The sequence below is a fragment of the Heptranchias perlo genome, chromosome 17 (genome assembly GCF_035084215.1).
Source record: "Heptranchias perlo isolate sHepPer1 chromosome 17, sHepPer1.hap1, whole genome shotgun sequence".
In the NCBI taxonomy this organism is placed as follows: Eukaryota; Metazoa; Chordata; class Chondrichthyes; order Hexanchiformes; family Hexanchidae; genus Heptranchias; species Heptranchias perlo.
The window spans coordinates 17,559,372-17,580,002 of record NC_090341.1 but is presented as its reverse complement, the minus strand read 5'-3'; the positions used below and the strand labels follow the sequence as shown (position 1 = coordinate 17,580,002).

Sequence of the window (20,631 nt, the reverse complement as noted above, 5' to 3'; positions counted from 1 at the left end):
CGTCTTAAACGGGCGACCCCTTATTCTGAGACTATGTCCCCAAGTTTTAGATTACCCCATGAGGGGTAACATCCTCTCAGCATCTACCCTATCGAGTCCCCTCAGAATCTTGTATGTTTCAATAAGATTTCCTCTCATTCTTCTAAACTCCAATGAGTATAGAACCAACCTGTTCAATCTTTCCTCATAAGACAACCCTTCCATATCCGGAATCAACCTAGTAAACCTTCTCTGATCTGCCTCCAATGCAAGTATGTTCTTCCTTAAATAAGGGCAGTACTCCAGGTGTGGTCTCACCAGTACCCTGTACAGTTGTAGCATGAATTCCCTGCTTTTACATTCCATCCCCCTAGATGCCATACTATTCCACAAACAACATTCACAATCAATCTCTGCAAATCCGAGCAATTATAAAGACAGATCATATGACAATATAGTGTACATGCACAAAGATTTTTTTCAACCAATCTGCTGGAAATTAATGCGTATTTAGTATCATGCTTTAGCAAAGTTAGAAAAGTGTTCATGTTTTCAAAGCAGAAAGCAATGCAATTAAATTTGCACATCAAAATCTTGAGTGGAGGATTATTCGCGACTACTTTGTACGAGGCTAGCTAGTTTATGGCTACTAACATGGCCACTCACAATCCAGATGTATTTATATCTAATAACGTATAAAGCTAGAGAGAGCGCGCAGTGAATTACAATAAAGATTTTAGTCGTCATTCAACTTTAAGGATAGAAAAAGACACCCATCTTTTTCATACAATAGATTTTTCTTTTCATGTCAAAAATAAACAAATTAAGAGCAACAACCATTAAAAAGATTTCGTGCACATTAATTTTCAAATTTGACATTAAATATCCCTTCAATTTCCTTTACAAATCAGAGATTTAACAGCATTTGGAGTGCTACATTACAGTAAGCTGACCGAGCTGGCCGAGTCCTGAAGGACACAGCTGCCAGACTGGGCCTGCGGCAGGTGGTGAGCGAACCAACATGAAGGAAAAACCTACTTGACCTCGTCCTCACCTGTCCATGACAGTATCGGTAGGAGTGACGACCGCATCTGTCCATGACAGTATAGGTAGGAGTGACGACCGCACAGTCTTTGTGGAGATGAAGTCCTGTCTTCGCACTGAGGACACCATCCAACGTGTTGTGTGGAACTATCTCCGTGCGAAATGGGATAAATTCAGAACAGATCGAGCAGCTCAAAACTGAGGCACTGTGGGCCATCAGCAGCAGCAGAATTGTATTCCAGCACAATCTGTAACCTCATGGCCCGGCATATTCCTCACTCTACCATTACCAACAAGCCAGGGGATCAACCCTGGTTCAATGAGGAGTGTAGAAGAGCATGCCAGGAGCAGCACCAGGCGTACCTAAAAATGAGGTGCCAATCTGGTGAAGCTACAACACAGGACTACATGCATGCTAAACAGCGGAAGCAACATACTACAGACAGAGCTAAGCGATTCCACAACCAACGGATCAGATCAAAGCTCTGCAGTCCTGCCACATCCAGTCGTGAGTGGTGGTGGACAATTAAACAACTAACGGGAGGAGGAGGCTCTGCAAACATTCCCATCCTCAATGATGGCGGAGTCCAGCACGTGAGTGCAAAAGACAAGGTTGAAGCATTTGCAACCATCTTCAGCCAGAAGTGCCGAGTGGATGATCCATCTCGGCCTCTTCCCGATATCCCCACCATCACAGAAGCCAGTCTTCAGCCAATTCGATTCACTCCACGTGATATCAAGAAACGGCTGAGTGCACTGGATAGAGCAAAGGCTATGGGCCCGACAACATCCCAGCTGTAGTGCTGAAGACTTGTGCTCCAGAACTAGCCGCACCTCTAACCAAACTGTTCCAGTACAGCTACAACACTGGCATCTACCCAACAATGTGGAAAATTGCCCAGGTATGTCCTGTCCACAAAAAGCAGGGCAAATTCAATCCAGCCAATTTCCCATCAGTCTACTCTCAATCATCAGCAAAGTGATGGAAGGTGTCATCGACAGCGCTATCAAGCGGCAATTACTCACCAATAACCTGCTCACCGATGCTCAGTTTGGGTTCCGCCAGGACCACTCGGCTCCAGACCTCATTACAGCCTTGGTCCAAACATGGACAAAAAAGCTGAATTCCAGAGGTGAGGTGAGAGTGACTGCCCTTGACATCAAGGCAGCATTTGACCGAGTGTGGCACCAAGGAGCCCTCGTAAAATTGAAGTCAATGGGAATCAGGGGGAAATCTCTCCAGTGGCTGGAGTCATACCTAGCACAAAGGAAGATGGTAGTGGTTGTTGGGGGCCAATCATCTCAGCCTCAGGACATTGTTGCAGGAGTTCCTCAAGGCAGTGTCCTAGGCCCAACCATCTTCAGCTGCTTCATCAATGACCTTCCCTCCATCATAAGGTCAGAAATGGGGATGTTCGCTGATGATTACAGTGTTCAGTTCCATTCGCAACCCCTCAGATAATGAAGTAGTTCGTGCCTGCATGCAGCAAGGCCTGGACAACATCCAGGTTTGGGCTCAGAAGTGGCAAGTAACATTCACGCCAGACAATGCCAGGCAATGACCATCTCCAACAAGAGAGAGTCTAACCACTTCCCCTTGACGTTCAATGGCATTACCATCGCCAAATCCCCCACTATCAACATCCTGGGGGTCACCATTGACCAGGAACTTAACTGGACCAGCCACATAAATACTGTGTCACGTAAGAGCAGGTCAGAGGCTGGGTATTCTGCGGCGAGTGACTCACCTCCTGACTCCCCAAAGCCTTACCACCATCTACAAGGCACAGGTCAGGAGCGTGATGGACTACTCTCCACTTGCCTGGATGAGTGCAGCTCCAACAACACTCAAGAAGCTCGACACCATCCAGGAAAAAGCAACCCGCTTGATTGGCACCCCATCCACCACCCTAAACATTCACTCCCTTCACCACCAGCGCACTGTGGCTGCAGTGAGTATCATCCACAGGATGCACTGCAGCAACTCGCCAAGGTTTCTTGGACAGCACCTCCCAAACCCGTGACCTCTACCACCTAGAAGGACAAGAGCAGCAGGCACATGGGAACAACATCACCTGCACGTTCCCCTCCAAGTCACACACCATCCCGACTTGGAAATATATCACCGTTCCTTCATCGTCACTGTGTCAAAATCCTGGAACTTCCTACCTAACAGCCCTGTGGGAGAACCTTCACCACACGGACTGCAGCGGTTCAAGAAGGCAGCTCACCACCACCTTCTCAAGGGCAATTGGGGATGGGCAATAAATGCTGGCCTTGCCAGCGATGCCCACATCCCATGAATGAATTTTTTAAAACGTAAGGTATGGGTGCATTTCATTCAATGCCAGTGAAAAAGGGATATTTGGCCATTTAAAAATTTTTTTTAAAACAATTACTTTTTTTAAAAAAGTTTATTATGCAGCAATTATAGATTTTTTGCTCAAAGGAGAAATATACTGGACATATGCCTCTTACAATACCAATCTCCTGTGGCATTACACACAAGGGAGTCAGGACTAAGTGTAGTCTTCAGATGAAGTGGAGTTAGAGGCGGGAGATAACTGGACGAAATTTTAAAGTCATGTGGTTTGTCCTTATTTTTAGATTGCCATTATAAACTCCCAAGTCCACATAAGGAAACAGCCTATATATACTTGTCATGTTGTAATTAAATCCTCCTGCCAGCGATGGCACTGCAGTACCTCCACTGGGAGGAGGGGGTCCACACCTATAATGGATCAAAACTGTCAGAAAGTACATACAGACACAAGATTTTTATTATTATTGCAACGTGAAACCATTTTATGATGATTCATATGGCCAAATCTTGGATTACTTCAGCTCAAAGATCCATGTAAAGGTAAATGACACTCACTGAACCAATTTCTCTCATAAGAGAAGTGAGGCAAAGGTAGCTATCTTCGCCAATCCTATTCGATTTTTCAACAGCAACGTGGACGAAATGTAACAAAAAGGGGAAACAGCTCTTGGGTGGGAGCATTTGGGTCAACAACGACCTGTCACTGAGTACTCTGGAGGAGGACGTTTCCTTGTCAACACCCATCTCAAAAACCTGAATTAAGTAGCTGATAGGTAAAGTCCGATACATAGTCTTGGACTTGGATGTCTAGAACATCATCAAGGTGACAAGCGTGATGCTAGCTGCCTTACGTAGGTCCTTCTACCATACTGAAAGCAGATACCAATCGTGTAGCTGCTGAGAAACCTCAGACTTGAGACAACTGCTAGAAGGTGTTACTGGATAGGCTCATCTGTCCAAATCTTAATTAAACAACAACTGCTGGACAGGCAAGCACCGGCTGCTGAAATTCCACATCTCCAACTGGTGGAAACACTGTTCAGTGGGATATGGTGGGTGTTCATGCTGTGGTCAGGAGGATGGTAGGAATGCACTTATACATCTTATGGCAAGTTACACTTCTCAATATGCAGCTCATGAGTAGCTGTCCAGCTAAGAAGGGCTCAAACCTGTTGTGGGGACTTGTCTGATGACAAACTCGTTATGAAGCTCCTGGGGAAAGTTGGTGAGTTCTCTGAGGTCGAAGTAGCTCAAAGGTGACATGCCTAGCGATGGAAACTCAGAACCAAGTCAACCCGCTGCAGTAGACTCAATAATCTGACAGCTGAGCCAGACAGGTTTATAGCACTCCAAGGTATGGCTCACTAATGGCACCTGGACGAATAAACCCATCACTGGGGACCATAATTTTTGCCACACAACACCAAACAGGCTTGCAAGCCAATGTCCCAACAGGTAGGATTGTCCTAGCTGGACAAACAGCATGATGCAGTTCTGGTAAGCTTGGTTTTAGCTAGTTAAACTCCAGCAGTTCCCCTGTGCACCCATGGGGATCCCTAAGTCTTGTCTCTGCCAACCTGCATTTAAGTTCTCTGAACTTGGGTAAATGGATTGTATCCCTATAAGAAGAATATGCACTCCGTGTTGGGCAGACAGAAACCTTATCGGCAGCTTGATCTGGAGACTCAAACCTGGCAAGGCGTTTTTGCTACAAAGCCAAAGCTCAAGCAGATTATGTTATCTGAATCCCCAAGACATAATACATTCTTGAAAACCTTACACTGCTTTATTCTATACAACGTATACAGGTATACAGGTTGACTTTGTGGAGATGTTTTTTTTCTGTTTTTGGCAATTTTTTTGAAGGGTGAATAGTGCGACCGTCACAAAGCGGCAAGCTAACATGATTTAAACTGCAATGATATCTGGTTTCATTTCACTGCATGTTACATTAGCCGTAGCATATTGTAGCTTCAATGTTATCCTATGTATAAAAAAGGCTCAAGGAGTATAAACAGCCATCCAAACCCAGAAAATATTATGCCCCGGAACATATCCACAACCATATGCTCTTCTCTATACTTGGTTTTATTTGTTTTAAATAGCTCTAGATCAGGGGGTTTTATTGGAAAATAAAATGTGTGGCCTTCTTACATGACAGGGAAAGAGGCATTCACTGAAGAAACAAAAGACTGATTACAGTACAACTGCATATGATTATAACCTAGTAATTTTTAGATTTAAATCACAGTTAAGAAATGAATATAAAAATGACTTAATGAAGAGCTCTCAGCTTGTTGAAATACTTCCATTATTTAATCTGGAGACTGCGTCAAGTGTATGTTCTACACAAAGGACAAATACTGGATAAGTGCCTCTTACAATATCATTTTAATATGCTATATTGTGTACAGTCTGATGAGTACACTCCTAGGTACTACAGCCCTATAAGAACTCTTTTTGCAGCCTTAGCAATATTTTTTACCTCAAAAAGAACAACCTTCAGTTTTAAAAGAACAGTAACAATAGCACCACCTAGTGACCATTCTGAAGTACATTTTCTGGGTTTGGAAGAAAAACTTGCATTTATACAGCAACCAATTATATATTTCAGTACTGCTTCAATGTGCTTCATATACAATAAATTACTAAGGTGCAGAGACTGTTATGCAGGCACGTGTTAGCCATTTTGGATACAACAAAACCCACAAACAGCAATGAAATGAATTACTAATTCTCATCCTTGTTTTCAAATCCCGATCTCTGTAATCTCCTCCAGCTCTACAACCCTCTGCGCTCCTCCAATTCTTGCCTCTTGCGCATTCCCCAATTTTAATCGCTCCAGCATTGGCGGCCGTGCTTTCAGCTGCCTAGGCCCTAAGCTCTGGAATTCCCTCCTTAAACCTCTCCGCCTCTCTCTCCTCCTTTAAAGACACACGAAAACTCCCTGCCCTTCTTCAATAAATGCAATGGGATCTTTAATGTTTAAGTAAAACTTGGCTTAACATATACACCATAAATACCACCACTTGCTGCATATTGCCCTGCAAAATGTTCGCTCCTTTGTAAGCAAGGTCCTCACCATCCACAACCTCATCATGTATGAATGAAGTGACATCCTGGCACTGACAGAATTCTGGCTTATGAGCGTTTTTTTTTCTTCCTCACCAAGCTCCCTCGATATGTCCTTTGATCTTTTCACTCTGACCTCATTCATGTCTATCCCCTTCCCTCTCCACTCTAGGAGTGGTGGCAGAGCCTACAGCCATGTCAGCATTGGTGCATGGGACTCCCTCACCTAAGCTCTTCTGACTACAAGAGTTAATAAGCCCTTCCCAAACCCATGTCCTGAACCAAGCTTTTGATCCACTCTCCTAACTCACCCACTAATACTCAGTGAATGCTCTTCCTTGCATCTGAAGTGCCTTGGAATGTTTTTCTATGTTAAAGGAATTATATAACTGCAATTTATTGCTCTCCAATCCATTTCAACTTCATGCAATCTCTCCCCTAATTTCATGCTGGCAAAGTTGTAACCCACTTCCCATCTGACACTTATTGCCCCCACCAATTTCAACCCACAGATAAAATTAATACTCACCTAAAAAGCCGTGGGTTGAGTACAAGCCATATGTTGTAAAAGGCAAGTCGTGTCTGACAAAATTTTCAAACGGCTAGGAGGCAGACTGCATTAAAGGGAGTATAGCAACATGGATAGGAAGTTGGTAAAAGGACAGTAAACGGAGAGTAGCAGTTTAATGGATGTTTTTTGGATTGGGAGGATATAAACAGTGCTATCCCCTTAGGGTCAGTGTTGTGGGCCATTGCTCTTATTAAGATCTGGATTGATAGAGGGCACAATATGAAAATATGCAGATATTTTGAGTGTGGTTAACTGTGAAGAGAACTGTAAACAGCTTCAGGAAGACACAAACAGGTTAGTAAATTAGGCAGATTGATGAAAAATGAAATTTAACAGAGAAATATGAGATGATACATTTTGAGAGGATCAGTGAGGAGAGGACATATACACTAAATGGTAAAATTTTAAAAAGAGCAGAGACACATAGAGGAGCAGGCACACAAATCTCAAAGTGAGAGGACAAGTTGCCAAATTTGTTAAAAAGAAAACGTGACCCTAGGTTTTATAGACTACAAAAGCAAAGAGATAATTCTAAAATCTATACAAATCATTTGTTAGGCCGCAGTTGAAATACTATGTCCAGTTTTGGGTGCCTTACTTTAGGAAAGATGTCAAGGCTATTAAGAGGGTGCAGCAAAGATTCAGTAATATGATACCAGGAATGAAAGGTTTAAGGTATAAGGAAATATAAGAGAAACTGAGGTTCTTTTCATTAGAAGAAAAAAGGTTAAGAGGAGATCAAATAGAGGTGTTCAAAATTATGAGGAGTTTTGATGAGGTAAATAGGGAAAACTCTTTCCACTGGTCAGTGGGCATAAATTTAAGATCATCACCCAAAGAACAAAGGGAGATACATTGGGAGAATTTTTTTTCAACGAGCATACTTATTTAAGTGTTAGAAACTTTTCTGCTTGCACAAAAAAATTAAAATTGACAGACACAATAAAAAAAGGGACTAAGCTGAATCAAAGTCCCACAGCCCAAGAGCAGTAATAGGTATCATCTTAGTCATGTTCCCTGTTACATCACACAAGTACAGAAAATATTTCCTTACACACTGGGAACCCAGAGGCGGACTGTTTTATCTCGGGACGCAGAAGCCACTAAATGACCAGAGGGTGAGAACTGGATCGAGAGGACTGCATCCTTGTGACCTACAAATCGATAGGCTCGCATCTGTGGTTTCAAATTCCAGATCATGACACAGGAATCCATTGATCCAGTAGCTGTAAAAAGAAAACAGCTTTTAACTTTTGTGTCAAACCTGCAACATAATTTGTACATTTTCCCTGTTTAAAATGTGTATTTAAAGCAGTCTCCTTCAACTCCCTCTCCTACATTTGTATACTGAGTATATGACCACCAAATTGCATAATCCTTCGGTGCTGTAATTTCTATGATTCTACGACAACTGCGCCTCATATCAAAATTGACAGATTTGTGGTAAGAGTATAAAAACTGCAAAATTGAAGTTGGTGCTGCAGCCAGGTTTTTGGAGCAGGATCGCTTTGCTCATTTCAGAAAGAGAGGCTACCCAAAAGCTCCTAAGATGGCAATACAATTCTTCTTTTCTCTCACCAACTTTCTCAACTCTTATCCCTCTTCTCTCGAAGGCATTGACTCCCTGCTGGAGATACAATCACCGCGGTCATTATTCATCCATGAGACTTGCCATCAACTGTCAGCAAACTATTCAATCATGGACACAACACAGCCAAACCCAATTCTGTTCTCTTCCAGCAACTACACACAGACTACCACCAGGAATCACTCTATACAGATTAGCAGCAGGACTTCGAGCCGATTTTCCCCTCCTTAAGACAAGGGGGGCTGAGACCAATTGTGTCCTCACCACCATCCCAGCTGAGATTGGGGACTGAACCTTGGGCTTTCCTGGTCCATGTGGCTCACCTCGTCAATGGATAAAGTAGTTGAGCCATCGGATGAGCTAATACGAATGTGAAAAATAAGCAACTGTCTGGCCTTTAGGATTAGTCGTGTGAAACAAAATAGATGAAGTATGGTGCCATCTTGTGGTAAAAATTGATTGTGCTGAACTTCTCTTCATATGACACAAAACAAAAAAAATGGCAGTGGCAGATAGATGACCAATGTTGTTTTGCTCTATTTTACAAAACTCTGTAATAGTTGTAAATTAGCACAGCTTAAAAAAGTACGCCAAAATTATGTTAATTCTTTCATCTTCTGCAGTTTATGTAATGCAAACTTTAAGAATCTATTTAGAAATCACTGGTCTTCCACAAATTTGGTATTTAAGATTCAAAATATTCATCGAAATAATCAATTTTAAGAAATTGTCTACTAACTAAAGGCATAATATTTTATTCCTTTTAATAAACAGAGACGCAATATTGAACTGTACTTTCTCCTAACCAACAAGGATCATTAAGTTTAGAGTCATTATGGAAAAGGATAAGGAACAATCAAAGGTGAAGATACTCAATTGGAAGAGGTAATTTCAGTAAATTGAAAAGGAATCTGGCCCAGGTGGATTAGAAACGAAGACTGGCAGGTAATCCAATCAAGGAGGAGATAGTTTGGGAAAAGAATAAACATTCCTATGAGGGGGAAAGGAAGGGCTTCCAAAGCCAGAGCTCCCTGGATGACTAAAAAAAAATTGAGATTAAATTGAAATACAAAAAGGAGGCTTATGGTAAATGTCAGATTCATAACAGAGAATCAAGCAGAATTCAGAAAGTGCAGAGCAGAACTGAAAATGGAAGTAAAGGGGGCAAAGAGAGTGTATGGGAAAAGATTAGTGGGTAACATAAAAGGGAACACTAAAGTCTTTTATAAATATATAACAAGTAAAAGGATAGTCAAAGGAAGGGTGGGGCTGATTAAGGACCAAAAAGGAATTCTTCTTGTGGAAAATTTATAATGGCGAATAAGGAAATGGCAGAGAAATTAAACAAATACTTTGGGCCCGATATTACCAGGGCGACGGGTTTGCGGCGGGGGGACGATTGGGCACGTGGGTAACGCGCCCGGTGAAATCAGTCTGCCCTGAACACAATCGCAGGCTAATTGGATCCACTTACCTCTTGTTCTGGGTTCCCCGCTGCTAAGCTGCGCGGCGGGCGGACTGTGCATGCGCAGTAAGGTCTGTCAGCTGGAGGAGCTCTATTTAAAGGGGCAGTCCTCCACTGACTGATGCTGCAAGAAATAGGAAAAATTACAGCATGGAGCAGCCCAGGGGGAAGGCTGCTCCCAGTTTAATGATACCTCACTCCAGGTATCATTAGATGGGGTGAGGAGGAGGGGGAGGACAGAGATCTTCCCCCCGGCGGGCAGGAGGAAGCGGCCTGCTTCTGCCACCAAGAAGGCCTGGCTCGAGGTGGCAGAGGAGGTCACCTGCACCACCAACATATTGCCCACCTGCATACAGTGCAGGAGGTGCTGCAATGACCTAAGTAGGTCAGCCAAAGTGAGTACACCTACTCATTCCCCTACACTCCGTCTGCCACATCACCGCCCCCACCCCACATCTCCTTCTGCACTGCCAACACTACTCTGTCACATCACCCCTCACACCCACTCAAACCTCATCCTCATCTTAACTGCACTTACTCACCTCGCCAGTACTCATCCTGCCACTACCACTCAACCCAATCCTCATACAAACCTCATGGCTCGATCTCATACTCACCCTCTCATGCATCTCTTTCACAGTCAGCCTCACTCAACCTGCCACTACCTGTGCTGCAGCCACAGGGTATGCATCACATATGTGCAGTAGGCAGCGTAAGGCAAACGTGTTGTGAGCATGAAGGGGATGCACAAGGGTGTTTGAGGGTTTGTCATGGTTTTTAACTTATATTTAATTTCTGATCAACTCACATTACATATTATATTGGCACCACCACTGCCACGTCTATGCGAATCTTGTCTGGTTTGTGCAATAATGCCCTTTCCTGAGGATCACAATGAAGACCCACAACTGATGCCACCCATTGTGTCACTGCAGAGTGGGTGCAGGTGTATTTGCAGGGCTCTTTTGTGCAGACGACTGAGAGATGTCGGCGATGTTCCCAGTGGCACCCTGGAAGGATGCGGAGGAGAAGTTGTTGAGGGCAGTGGTGACTTTGACAGCGACAGGTAAGAAGATGGTGCTCGGGCCAGCCGGGAGCAGCTCGGCATGAAGGAGGCTGCAGATGTCCACGACTACATGTCGAGTGACTCTGAGCCTCCATGTGCACTGCTGCTGAGAGAAGTCCAGGAAGCTGAGCCTCGGTCTGTGGACCCTGTGGCGAGGGTAGTGCCCTCTGCGACGCATCTCTCTCTGCGGTTGCCCTCCCTCCTGCTGTACAGGTGGATGTGTCACAGCACTGTGTTGTGGAGCTCCACGTGTCAGAGGTGGACGGCGTGGCCAGCGAGGCTGGTGATGCTGTTCGCCCTCCGAGGAGGTCATGATTGCAGCTACGGCGGCCCCCATCCGGAAGATGTACATCTGAGGGGGTCCGCAAGGTAGGTACATGTCTCTGGACACCGGGGTAAGTGTGCAAGTTGGTGAATTTTATTGTTAGGAGGAGGGTGGTGGAGGTCAAACTTTGTCCAAAGTGACAGAGTGGCCTCCTGCAATGAGTGAGGGTCTCCCCCCACCCCCCACCTGTGAAATGGACCTTTGCAGCTGCAACAGGCTGATGGCTGCAACACGTCCATTTGAACTGGGAGTGTTTCCCCCAGTACGGGAAACAGTCCCAGTTGTTTGTAAAATCCCAACCCTCCTGAAATATCTCGTTAATCAGGTTTGTAAACGACCTGAAATACCAGAATAAATACCTTAAGTGGCACCCCGCGGGAGTCGCACATGCGGGGGCTGCGCGCGCATGTCAGCGCGTCTGTGGGAAATCCGGAAGTGGGCGGGTTGGAGCCGGACTCCCGACCCGCCCCGTAATCCCCGATTTTCGTAGCCCCCCCCCCCCCCCCGCCACGAACGCACCCGACCGCGGGTGCTAAAATCAACCCCTGTGTGTCTCTTCACGGAAGACGACACAAAAAACCTCCCAGAAATACCATAGAACCAAGAGTCTGGTGAGAATGAGGAACTGAAAGAAATTAGTATTAGTAAAAAAAAAGTACTAGAGAAATTAATGGGACTAAAGTTGATAAATCCCAAGGACCTGATGATCTACATCCCAGGGTTTTGAAAGAGGTGGCTATAGAGATAGTGGATGCATTGGTTGACATCTTCCAAAATTCTATAGATTCTGGAATGGTTCCTGCAGATTGGAGGGTAGCAAATGTAACCCCACTATTTAAGAAAGGAGGGAGAGAGAAAAGAGGGAACTACAGACCTGCTAGCCTGACATCAGTAGTAGGGAAATGCTAGAATCTATTATAAAGGATGTGATAACAGGACACTTAGAAAATAATAATAGGATTTGGCAGAGTCAACGTGGATTTATGAAAGGGAAATCATGTTTGACAAACCTATTGGAGTTCTTTGAGGATGTAACTTGTAGAATAGATAAGGGGGAACCAGTGGATCTGGTGTATTTCGATTTTCAGAAGGCTTTCGATAAGGTCCCACACAGGAGGTTGGTGAACAAAGTTAGAGCACATGGAATTGGGGGTAATATACTGGCATGGATTGAGAATTGACTAACAGACAGAAAACAAGAGAGTAGAAATAAACGGGTCTTTTTCAGGTTGGCAGACTGTGACTAGTGGGGTACCGCAGGGATCTGTGTTTGGGCCCAGCTATTCACAATCTATATCAAAGATTTGGATGAGGCGGTCAAATGTAATATTTCCAAGTTTGCTGATGACACAAAACTAGGTGGGAATGTGAGTTGTGAGGAGGATGCAAAGAGGCTTCAAGGGGATATAGACAGGCTAGGTGAGTGGGCAAGAACATGGCAGATGGAATATAACGTGGAAAAATTTGAAGTTATCCACTTTGGTAGGAAAAACAGAAATGCAGAGTATTTTTTAAATGGTGAGAGATTGGGCAATGTTGATGTTCAAAGGGACCTGGGTGTCCTTGTACATGAGTCACTGAAAGCTAACATGCAGGTGCAGCAAGCAATTAAGAAGGCAAGTGGTATGTTGGCCTTTATTACAAGAGGATTTGAGTACAGGAGTAAAGGTGTCTTACTGCAATCATATATGGCCTTGGTGAGCCCGTACCTGGAGTATTGTGTACAATTTTGGTCTCCTTACCTAAGAAAGGATATACTTGCCATACAGAGAGTGCAACGAAGGTTCACCAGACTGATTCATGGGATGGCGGGATTGTCGTATGAGGATAGATTGAGTAGACTAGGCCTGTGTTCTCTCGAGTTTAGAAGAATGAGAGGTGATCTCATTGAAACATATAAAGTTCTTACAGGGCTCGACAGGGTAGACGCAGGGAGGATGTTTCCCCTGGATTGGGAGTCTAGAACCAGGGATCACAGTCTCAAAATAATGGGTAGGCCATTTAGGACTGAGATGAGGAGAAATTTCTTCACTCAGAGGGTGGTGAAGCTTTGGATTTCTCTACCCCAGAGGGCTGTGGAGGCTCAATCACAGAATACATTCAAAACAGAGATTGATAGATTTCTAGATATTAAAGGCATCAAGGGATTTGGGGATAGTGCAGGAAAATGGCGTTGAGGTAGAAGATCAGCTATGATCTTGTTGAATGGTGGAGCAAGCTCGAGGAGCCGGATGGCCTACTCCTGCTCCTATTTCTTATGCTCTTAGAAGTAATGGCTAAAGTACTAAATGAGTACTTTCCATCTGTCTTCACAAAAGAAGATAATGCTGCCAATATCACAGTCCAGATGTGATGCATCCTAGATTGCTGAAGGAAGAGTAGAAATCGCAGAGGCTCTGGCCATTCTTTGATGGCGAGAATTAAGGAGAACCTACGCAGAACTTAAATACTGCAGCACCTTTTCCCTGGACACACTGTTGGGATCTGGCAGCAGTGGGTAGAGGAGGGCCCAATAGCCTTGTAGGGGGGAGAACCAAGGAGAATAGGACCCGAACTGCCACTGGTCCCTATCAAACCATAGTGATAGGTCATTTAACATTGGAATTCCCATTATAGCATCACCTGGTGGCATGACAGGTAATAGTTACAGGTAAGTGTAACAAGTATGTGTTGACATTTTAACACTGGAATTTCCATTGGAACTGTTTACATAACAGGTTTCAATAGAGCATGTAGCCTACACAAGATTTTATATAACATATAAAAGATAGATACATATTCATATTATAATATAAAATTGTGTGACTGTTATGTCTGTCCTGAATGATTGTCAATTTTTTTCTTCCTCATTACTTAAGTCTCTGTATTTCTCCTTTGCAAATGGTTATCTTCTGCAGACAAAAACAACAACTTGCATTTATATAGCACCTTTAACGTGGTAAAATGTCCCCAAGGCCCTTCACAGGAGCGTTATCAGTCAAAATTTGACACCTAGCCACATAAGGAGATTTCAGGACAGGTGACCAAAAGCTTGGTCAAAGAGGCAGGTTTTAAGGAGCATCTTAAAGGAGAAGAGAGAGGCAGAAGTTTAGGGAGGGATTTCCAGAGCTTAGGGCCTAGGCAGCTGAAGGCACAGCCCCCAATGGTGCAGCAGTTAAAATCAGGGATGTGCAAGATGCCAGAATTGGGGGAGCGCAGAGATGAGAGTTGCAGGGCTGGAGGAGGTTACAGAGATGGGGAGGGATGAGGCCATGGATTGATTTGAAAACAAGGATGAGAATTTTAAAATCAAGGCATTGCTGGACCAGGAGCCAATGTAGGTCAGCAAGCAGAGGGTGATGGATGAATGGGACTTGGTGCGAGTTAGGACACGGGCAGCAGAGTTTTGGACGAGCTCAAGTTTATGGAGGGTGGAAGATGGGAGGCCGGCCAGGAGAGAATTGGAATAGTCAAGTCTAGAGGTAACAAAGACATGGATGATAAAAATATGGGGTTGCGCAGTTATTCCAGAATTTCCTTTCATAGCTTTTGGAATCATAGAGAAGTCATGCAGAACCTTTATTAATGACATTAAGTAAACGGTTTACTGTCTACAATATTGAAGATTGTGTACATGATTTTCAAAAGATGTGGGCTTGATTAGCCAAATATTTTGTTTCCCGATTCCATTCTTTATATTCTTATAGCTGCTGTAAGCAAAGCCAAAGTCTGCACCTGCAGTGATGGTAGCCCAGTTCAGAACTCCCGATTGAGGATTTGCATATTTTGGTTATACATGATCGACACTGATGTTGGCTGATCTCTGACATGATGAACAAAACCTTTGAATTTAACAGCCTTTTGTCTGATGCTGGAATAGGTAACTTGACCTCTTGAACACCCCAACACCTTCTCCCTGGACACACAGGTTGTCACAGATTCTTCTTCCCCTAACTTTATGCAGATCCTAAAAGATTATAAATTGATATTTTATCCAACAGCTTCCTCAGGAAATGCAACATACCTAACTGCTTCATATTAGAGTTAAAGTCGATACTTGTGATGGTGTCGCGATGGCCTTTAAAGTGCCGTTCTAATGTTGGATCCTCCTACAAAGTAAAAAAAAAAGTGAAAAAGTAACCGTAAACATTTGTACATACTGTGTTGCAAACATCAACTGCACCATTCAATAATCCAAGCTATAGCTCTTTGAAAGAGCCGTCCAATTTAATCCCAGACCCCAGCTTTTTCTCCATAACCCTGCAAATTTGTCCTCTTCAAGTACATGTCCAATTGCCTTTTGAAAGTTCCTATGAAATCTGATTCCATCACCCTTTCAGGTAGTCCGTTCCAGATCTTAACAACCCTCTGTGTGAAAAATTTCTCATTTCCCTTCTAGTTCTTTTGCCAATTATTTTAAATCTGTGACCTCTGGTTACTGACCCACTTGCCAGAGGAAACAGTTTCTCCCTATTTGCTCCATCAAAATCCCTCATAATTTTGAATACCTCTATGAGGTCTCCCTTTAACCTTCTCTACTCTAAGGATGATAATCCCAGCTTCTCCAATCTCTCCATATAACTGAAGTCCCTCATCCTTGGTATCATCCTGGTAAACTTCCTCTGTACCCTCTCCAAGGCCTTGATATCCTTCCTAAAGTGTGGTGCCCAGATTTGTACACTATACTGCAGCTGAGGTGATTTGTAAAAGTTTAGCATGACTTTCTTGTTTTTGTATACAATGCCCCTATTTACAAAGCCAATTATCCCATACGCTTTCTTAACTGCCTTATGTTACCATTTAAATGATTATGCATGTAACATCTTTGTGTCAATAAAATCATTTCCACAAAAAAATTGTTTTTATAATTATTTCTAATATAATTAAGTAAACTGTCCCCCCACCACTCCCCAAGCCCTGCCTTCCAGGCAGCTTCGTGTTGATGCCGGCTAATTTCCCCCCCTCCCACAACCAGTGAGCAGCAGCAGAATGCCCTTTTGGCACCCACAGCTTGTTGGCTGCAATTAAATGCAGCCCAAACCTGAAAATGGTCCAGGCCTCCCGACAACAGCTTCAGACAGGCAGCGTGGCTGCTCCGTCGGCTTCGCGCCTGGCTCGGGCAGATGTTGAAGATTCCCCTCAATGTGTCTCGATGGGGTAGGCTTGACACACCTGATGTAACCCAAGGAGGCAGACTTGTGCTGCTAGGAATAAGTGGCAATGCTAAGACCGGTTGCGATGTGCATTAAATACTAGACTATTGTGTCAACTCCCGTCACACTGACGTATTGTTATTGCACGGATAGATCACCACGTTCAGTCGGTTTGTGTGCAAACAATGTTGTCATAGGTAGTTTTGCAATCAGTAAGCTTGGGTTTTCACACTGCATTTACACCATTACAGTCGCAAATATGGCACAAAAATCCAAATGTAACTAAGATTAGTGACCTGTATCTCTAACATTTCTTTTTCTGCCCTCATATTCTCCTCATAGTCCACCATTTACTCTGGCATGTTCACTTAGGTCTTTCACCTAGTCTATCCCGGTAACATATTCTTTTCCTATTTGCCCTCCATCTGTGGTGGTGTCACCTTGTTGTGCTTTTCTTGCTGCGTTTCTCACACCAAAGAAATCTTCTAAAACAAGTTTATGAATGCAGATGCCAATAGTATTTATACTACATATTCATTCAGAATATCTCAGCCGAGACGCAGAGTTTTCTCCAGCACACTGGAAATCCTACATTGAAATTCAGCCAAAGTAATTTTTTAAAAAAAGAACTAATTATCATAAGTTGATAGGCCTTTTATTACAACAACAACTTGCCTTTAACGTAGTAAAATGTCCCAAAAACAGCGCTTCACAGGAGCATAATCAGACAAAAAATTGACACAGAGCCATAGAAAGAAATATTAGGGCAGCTGATTAAAAGTTTGGTCAAAGGGATAGGTTTTAAGGAGCATTTTAAAGGATGAGAGGGAGGTAGAGAGACGGAGAGGTTTACAGAAATAATTCCAGAGCTTAGGGCCAAGATGGCTGAAGGCACGGCTGCCAATGATGGGGCGAAGGGAGTGGGGGATGCACAAGAGGCCAGAGTTGGAGGAACGCAGAATTCCTGGAGGAGGTTACAGAGATAGGGTGGGGTAAGGCCACGGAGGGATTTGAAGACAAGGAAGCAAATTTAAAATCTGAAGTGTTGGGGGACCGGGAGCCAATTGAGGACAGCGAGCACAGGAGTGATGAGTGAGCGAGACAGTGTGGGTTAGGATACAGGCAGCAGAGTTTTGGATGAGCTCAAGTTTATGGAGGGTGGAATATGGGAGGCCCTCCGGGAGAGCATTGGAATAGTTGAGTCTGTCAGTAACAAAAGCATGTATGAGGGTTTCAGCAGCAGAGGCAATGATATGGAGGTGGAATTAGGCATTTTTTGTGATGGAAAGGATATATGTTCTGAAGCTCAGCTCATGGTCAAATAGGACGCCGAGGTCTGGATCAGCCCAAGACAGTAGCCAGGGAGGAGAATGGAATTGGTGGCAAGAACATAAGAAATAGGAGCAGGAGTAGGTCATACGGCCCCTCGAGCCTGCTCCACCACTCAATAAGATCATGGCTGATCTTCTACCTCAACTCCACTTTCCCACCCTATCCCCATATCCCTTGATTTCCCTAGAGTCCAAAAATCTATCTATCTCAGCCTTGAACATATTCAACGACTCAGCATCGACAGCCCTATGCAGTTGAGAATTCCAAAGATTCACAACTCTCTGAGTGAAGAAATTCCTCCTCATCTCAGTCTTAAATGGCCGATCCCTTATCCTGAGACCACGCTCTCTAGTTCTGGACTCTCCAGCCAGGGGAAACAACCTCTCAGCATCTACCCTGTCAAGCCCCCTCAGGATCTTGTACGTTTCAATGAGATCACCTCTCATTTTTCTAAACTCCAGAGAGTATAGGCCCATTCTATTCAATCTCTCCTCATAGGTCAACCCTTTAATCCCAGGAATCAATCTAGTTCAGGGAACAGAATTTGTGGTGGGGGCTGAAGACAATGGCTTCAGTCTTCCCAATGTTTAACAGAAGGAAACTGCAGCTCATCCAGGACTGGATGTCGGATGAGCAGTCTGATAGCTCAGAGGCAGTGGAAGGGTCGAGAGAGGTGGTGGTGAGATAGAGCAGAGTGTCATTAGCGTACATGTGGAACCTGACGTCATATCTTCAGATGGTGTCACCGAGGGGCAACATATAGATGAGAAATAGAAGGCGGCCAAGGATAGATTCTTGAGGGACTCCAGAGGCAATGGTGCAGGGGTGTGAAGAGAAGCCATTGCAGGAGATTCTCTGGCTACAAATGGTTAGATAAGAGTGGATACAGATGAGGACAGTCCCACTCAGTTGGACAATGGAGGAGGCGCATTGGAGAAGGATGGCATGGTCAACTGGGTCAAAGGCTGCAGAGGGGTTGAGAAGGACGAGGAGGGATAGTGCACCACTGTCACAGTCACAGAGGATGTCACTTGTGACTTTGATTTGGGCCATTTCAGTGCTGTGGCAGGGACGGAAACCTGATTTAAAGAGGTTCAAACATGGAGTTGCGGGAAAGATGGGCACGGCTTTGGGGGGGGGGGGGTGGGCGGCGACAACACTTTAGAGAGGAAAGGGACGTTGGAGATGGGGCCGTCGTATCCAAGGGCAGAAGGGTCAAGGAAGGGATTTTTTTGAGGGGGTTGGTGACAGCAGATTTGAAAGCGACACGAACCCGAGTAGAGGGAACAGTTTACAACATCAGCTAGCCAGGAAGGGAGGTGGGGTGGTCAGCAGTTTAGTGGGAATAGGCTCAAGAAAGCAGGAGGTGGGTCTTATGGACAAGATGAGCTCGGAGAGGACATGAGGGGAAATAGGGCTAGAGAAAGAGGCAAGTGCCGGGCGAATGCAGGAGAGAACCTTGGGGGAAATTTGGCTTGGTGTGCACGGGGAAGGAAGGGATACAGCAGAAACTGCTGAACGGATGGTCTCAATCATAGTGACAAAGAATTCAACGAGCTCCTCGCACTTAGAGGCGAGGGTGGAGGGGGCATGGGAAAGGGGTTTAAGGAGACAGTTGGTAGTGGAGATAAGAAGCCAGGGGTTATCTTTACATTCCAGGATGATTCTAGACTAATGAGCAGTTTTAGCAGAGGAGAGCGGGGCCTTATACTGCTTGATGTGGTCCAGCCAGGTCTGGCGATGAATGGCTAAACCAGTTAGCAATTATTAGCATAAAAGACAATGATTAAACTCAGATACTTAAAATAAGTATGCCTAGATTGCAATTTTAATATGAGCAGAAGTGAAACTGCAGACTAAGTCTTAATACCCACCTTATTAGTGTTTTTTATTATAGTTAATATAGTCAATGTAAAGAATAAATGTAAACACAGCCTGCCCCGGTGTAACAGGTCTTCCAGCCATCCGTTCACCCCCATCTCCAACCTCCAACAGAGTGCAATTGCCACATCAGCCCCGTCCGAAACGCTGCAAATCTGCCCCATCCTCGGGCTGCGAAACAGCGGAGGCCCAAATCGTACTTTCAGCCCGAAAACACCGGGCCGGACGCGGCTCATCTTTTCAACTCCCCTCCCCTCCCCTCCTCCACCCGCACGCCGGTCACTTACCAGCAGAGAACTCATGTTGTTTCCACAGATTCACTGGGAGTGAATTTTACGGCCTGTCCTGAGCCCAGCGCCACCGCGTCTCCTTGGTTACCCGCCGCCTCCAACCGGTACATTCGGCTTCCGCGCGCAACGCGCCGCCGCCGCCAGGCCACGCCCCTCACCGCTGGCACCTTAAAGGCAAAGAAATACTCGGGATTTATTTTAGCCGATTTAGAAGTCAGTCTCTTAAAATTCATCGCTTTTGAAAGAATACAGAGCTTTTAATTCACGCTGCTATCTATCACTCTAAGGTGGCTCAGTGGGTGGCACTCGCCTCTGACTCAAAGTTGCGGATTCAGGTCTCACTGCAGAGACTTCAGCACAAAATCGAGGCTGATGATGCAGTGCTGTGGAGTGTTGCAGTGTCAGAGGTGCTATCTTTCAGATGAGTCATTAAACTGAGGCCCCATCTGCCTTCTCTGCTGCCATGATGTGGAGATGCCGGTGATGGACTGGGGTGGACAAATGTAGGGAATCTTACAACACCAGGTTGGACTATAACCTGGTGTTGTAAGATTCCTTACATT

The 20,631-nt window shown here is 44.6% G+C and overlaps 1 protein-coding gene across 4 annotated transcripts in view; it reads right to left on the bottom strand.

Annotated features, from left to right (window-relative positions):
- LOC137334120 (POC1 centriolar protein homolog A-like) overlaps positions 1-20,300 on the bottom strand; it is a 115,787-nt gene extending 95,487 nt beyond the window's left edge. For 2 of the 4 annotated variants that reach the window (XM_067998638.1, XM_067998639.1), the window contains exons 1-3: positions 20,066-20,300; positions 15,437-15,521; positions 8,044-8,215 (exon numbers count right to left, since the gene is read on the bottom strand). In XM_067998638.1, coding sequence (XP_067854739.1) covers positions 8,044-8,215; positions 15,437-15,521; positions 20,066-20,080 — 272 coding nt within the window. In that variant the 5' untranslated portion in view covers positions 20,081-20,300. The remainder of the gene's footprint in view (positions 1-8,043; positions 8,216-15,436; positions 15,522-20,065) is intronic. The other 2 variants (XM_067998637.1, XM_067998636.1) reach the window with 2 other exon arrangements.
- Positions 20,301-20,631: the final 331 nt, after the last annotated feature.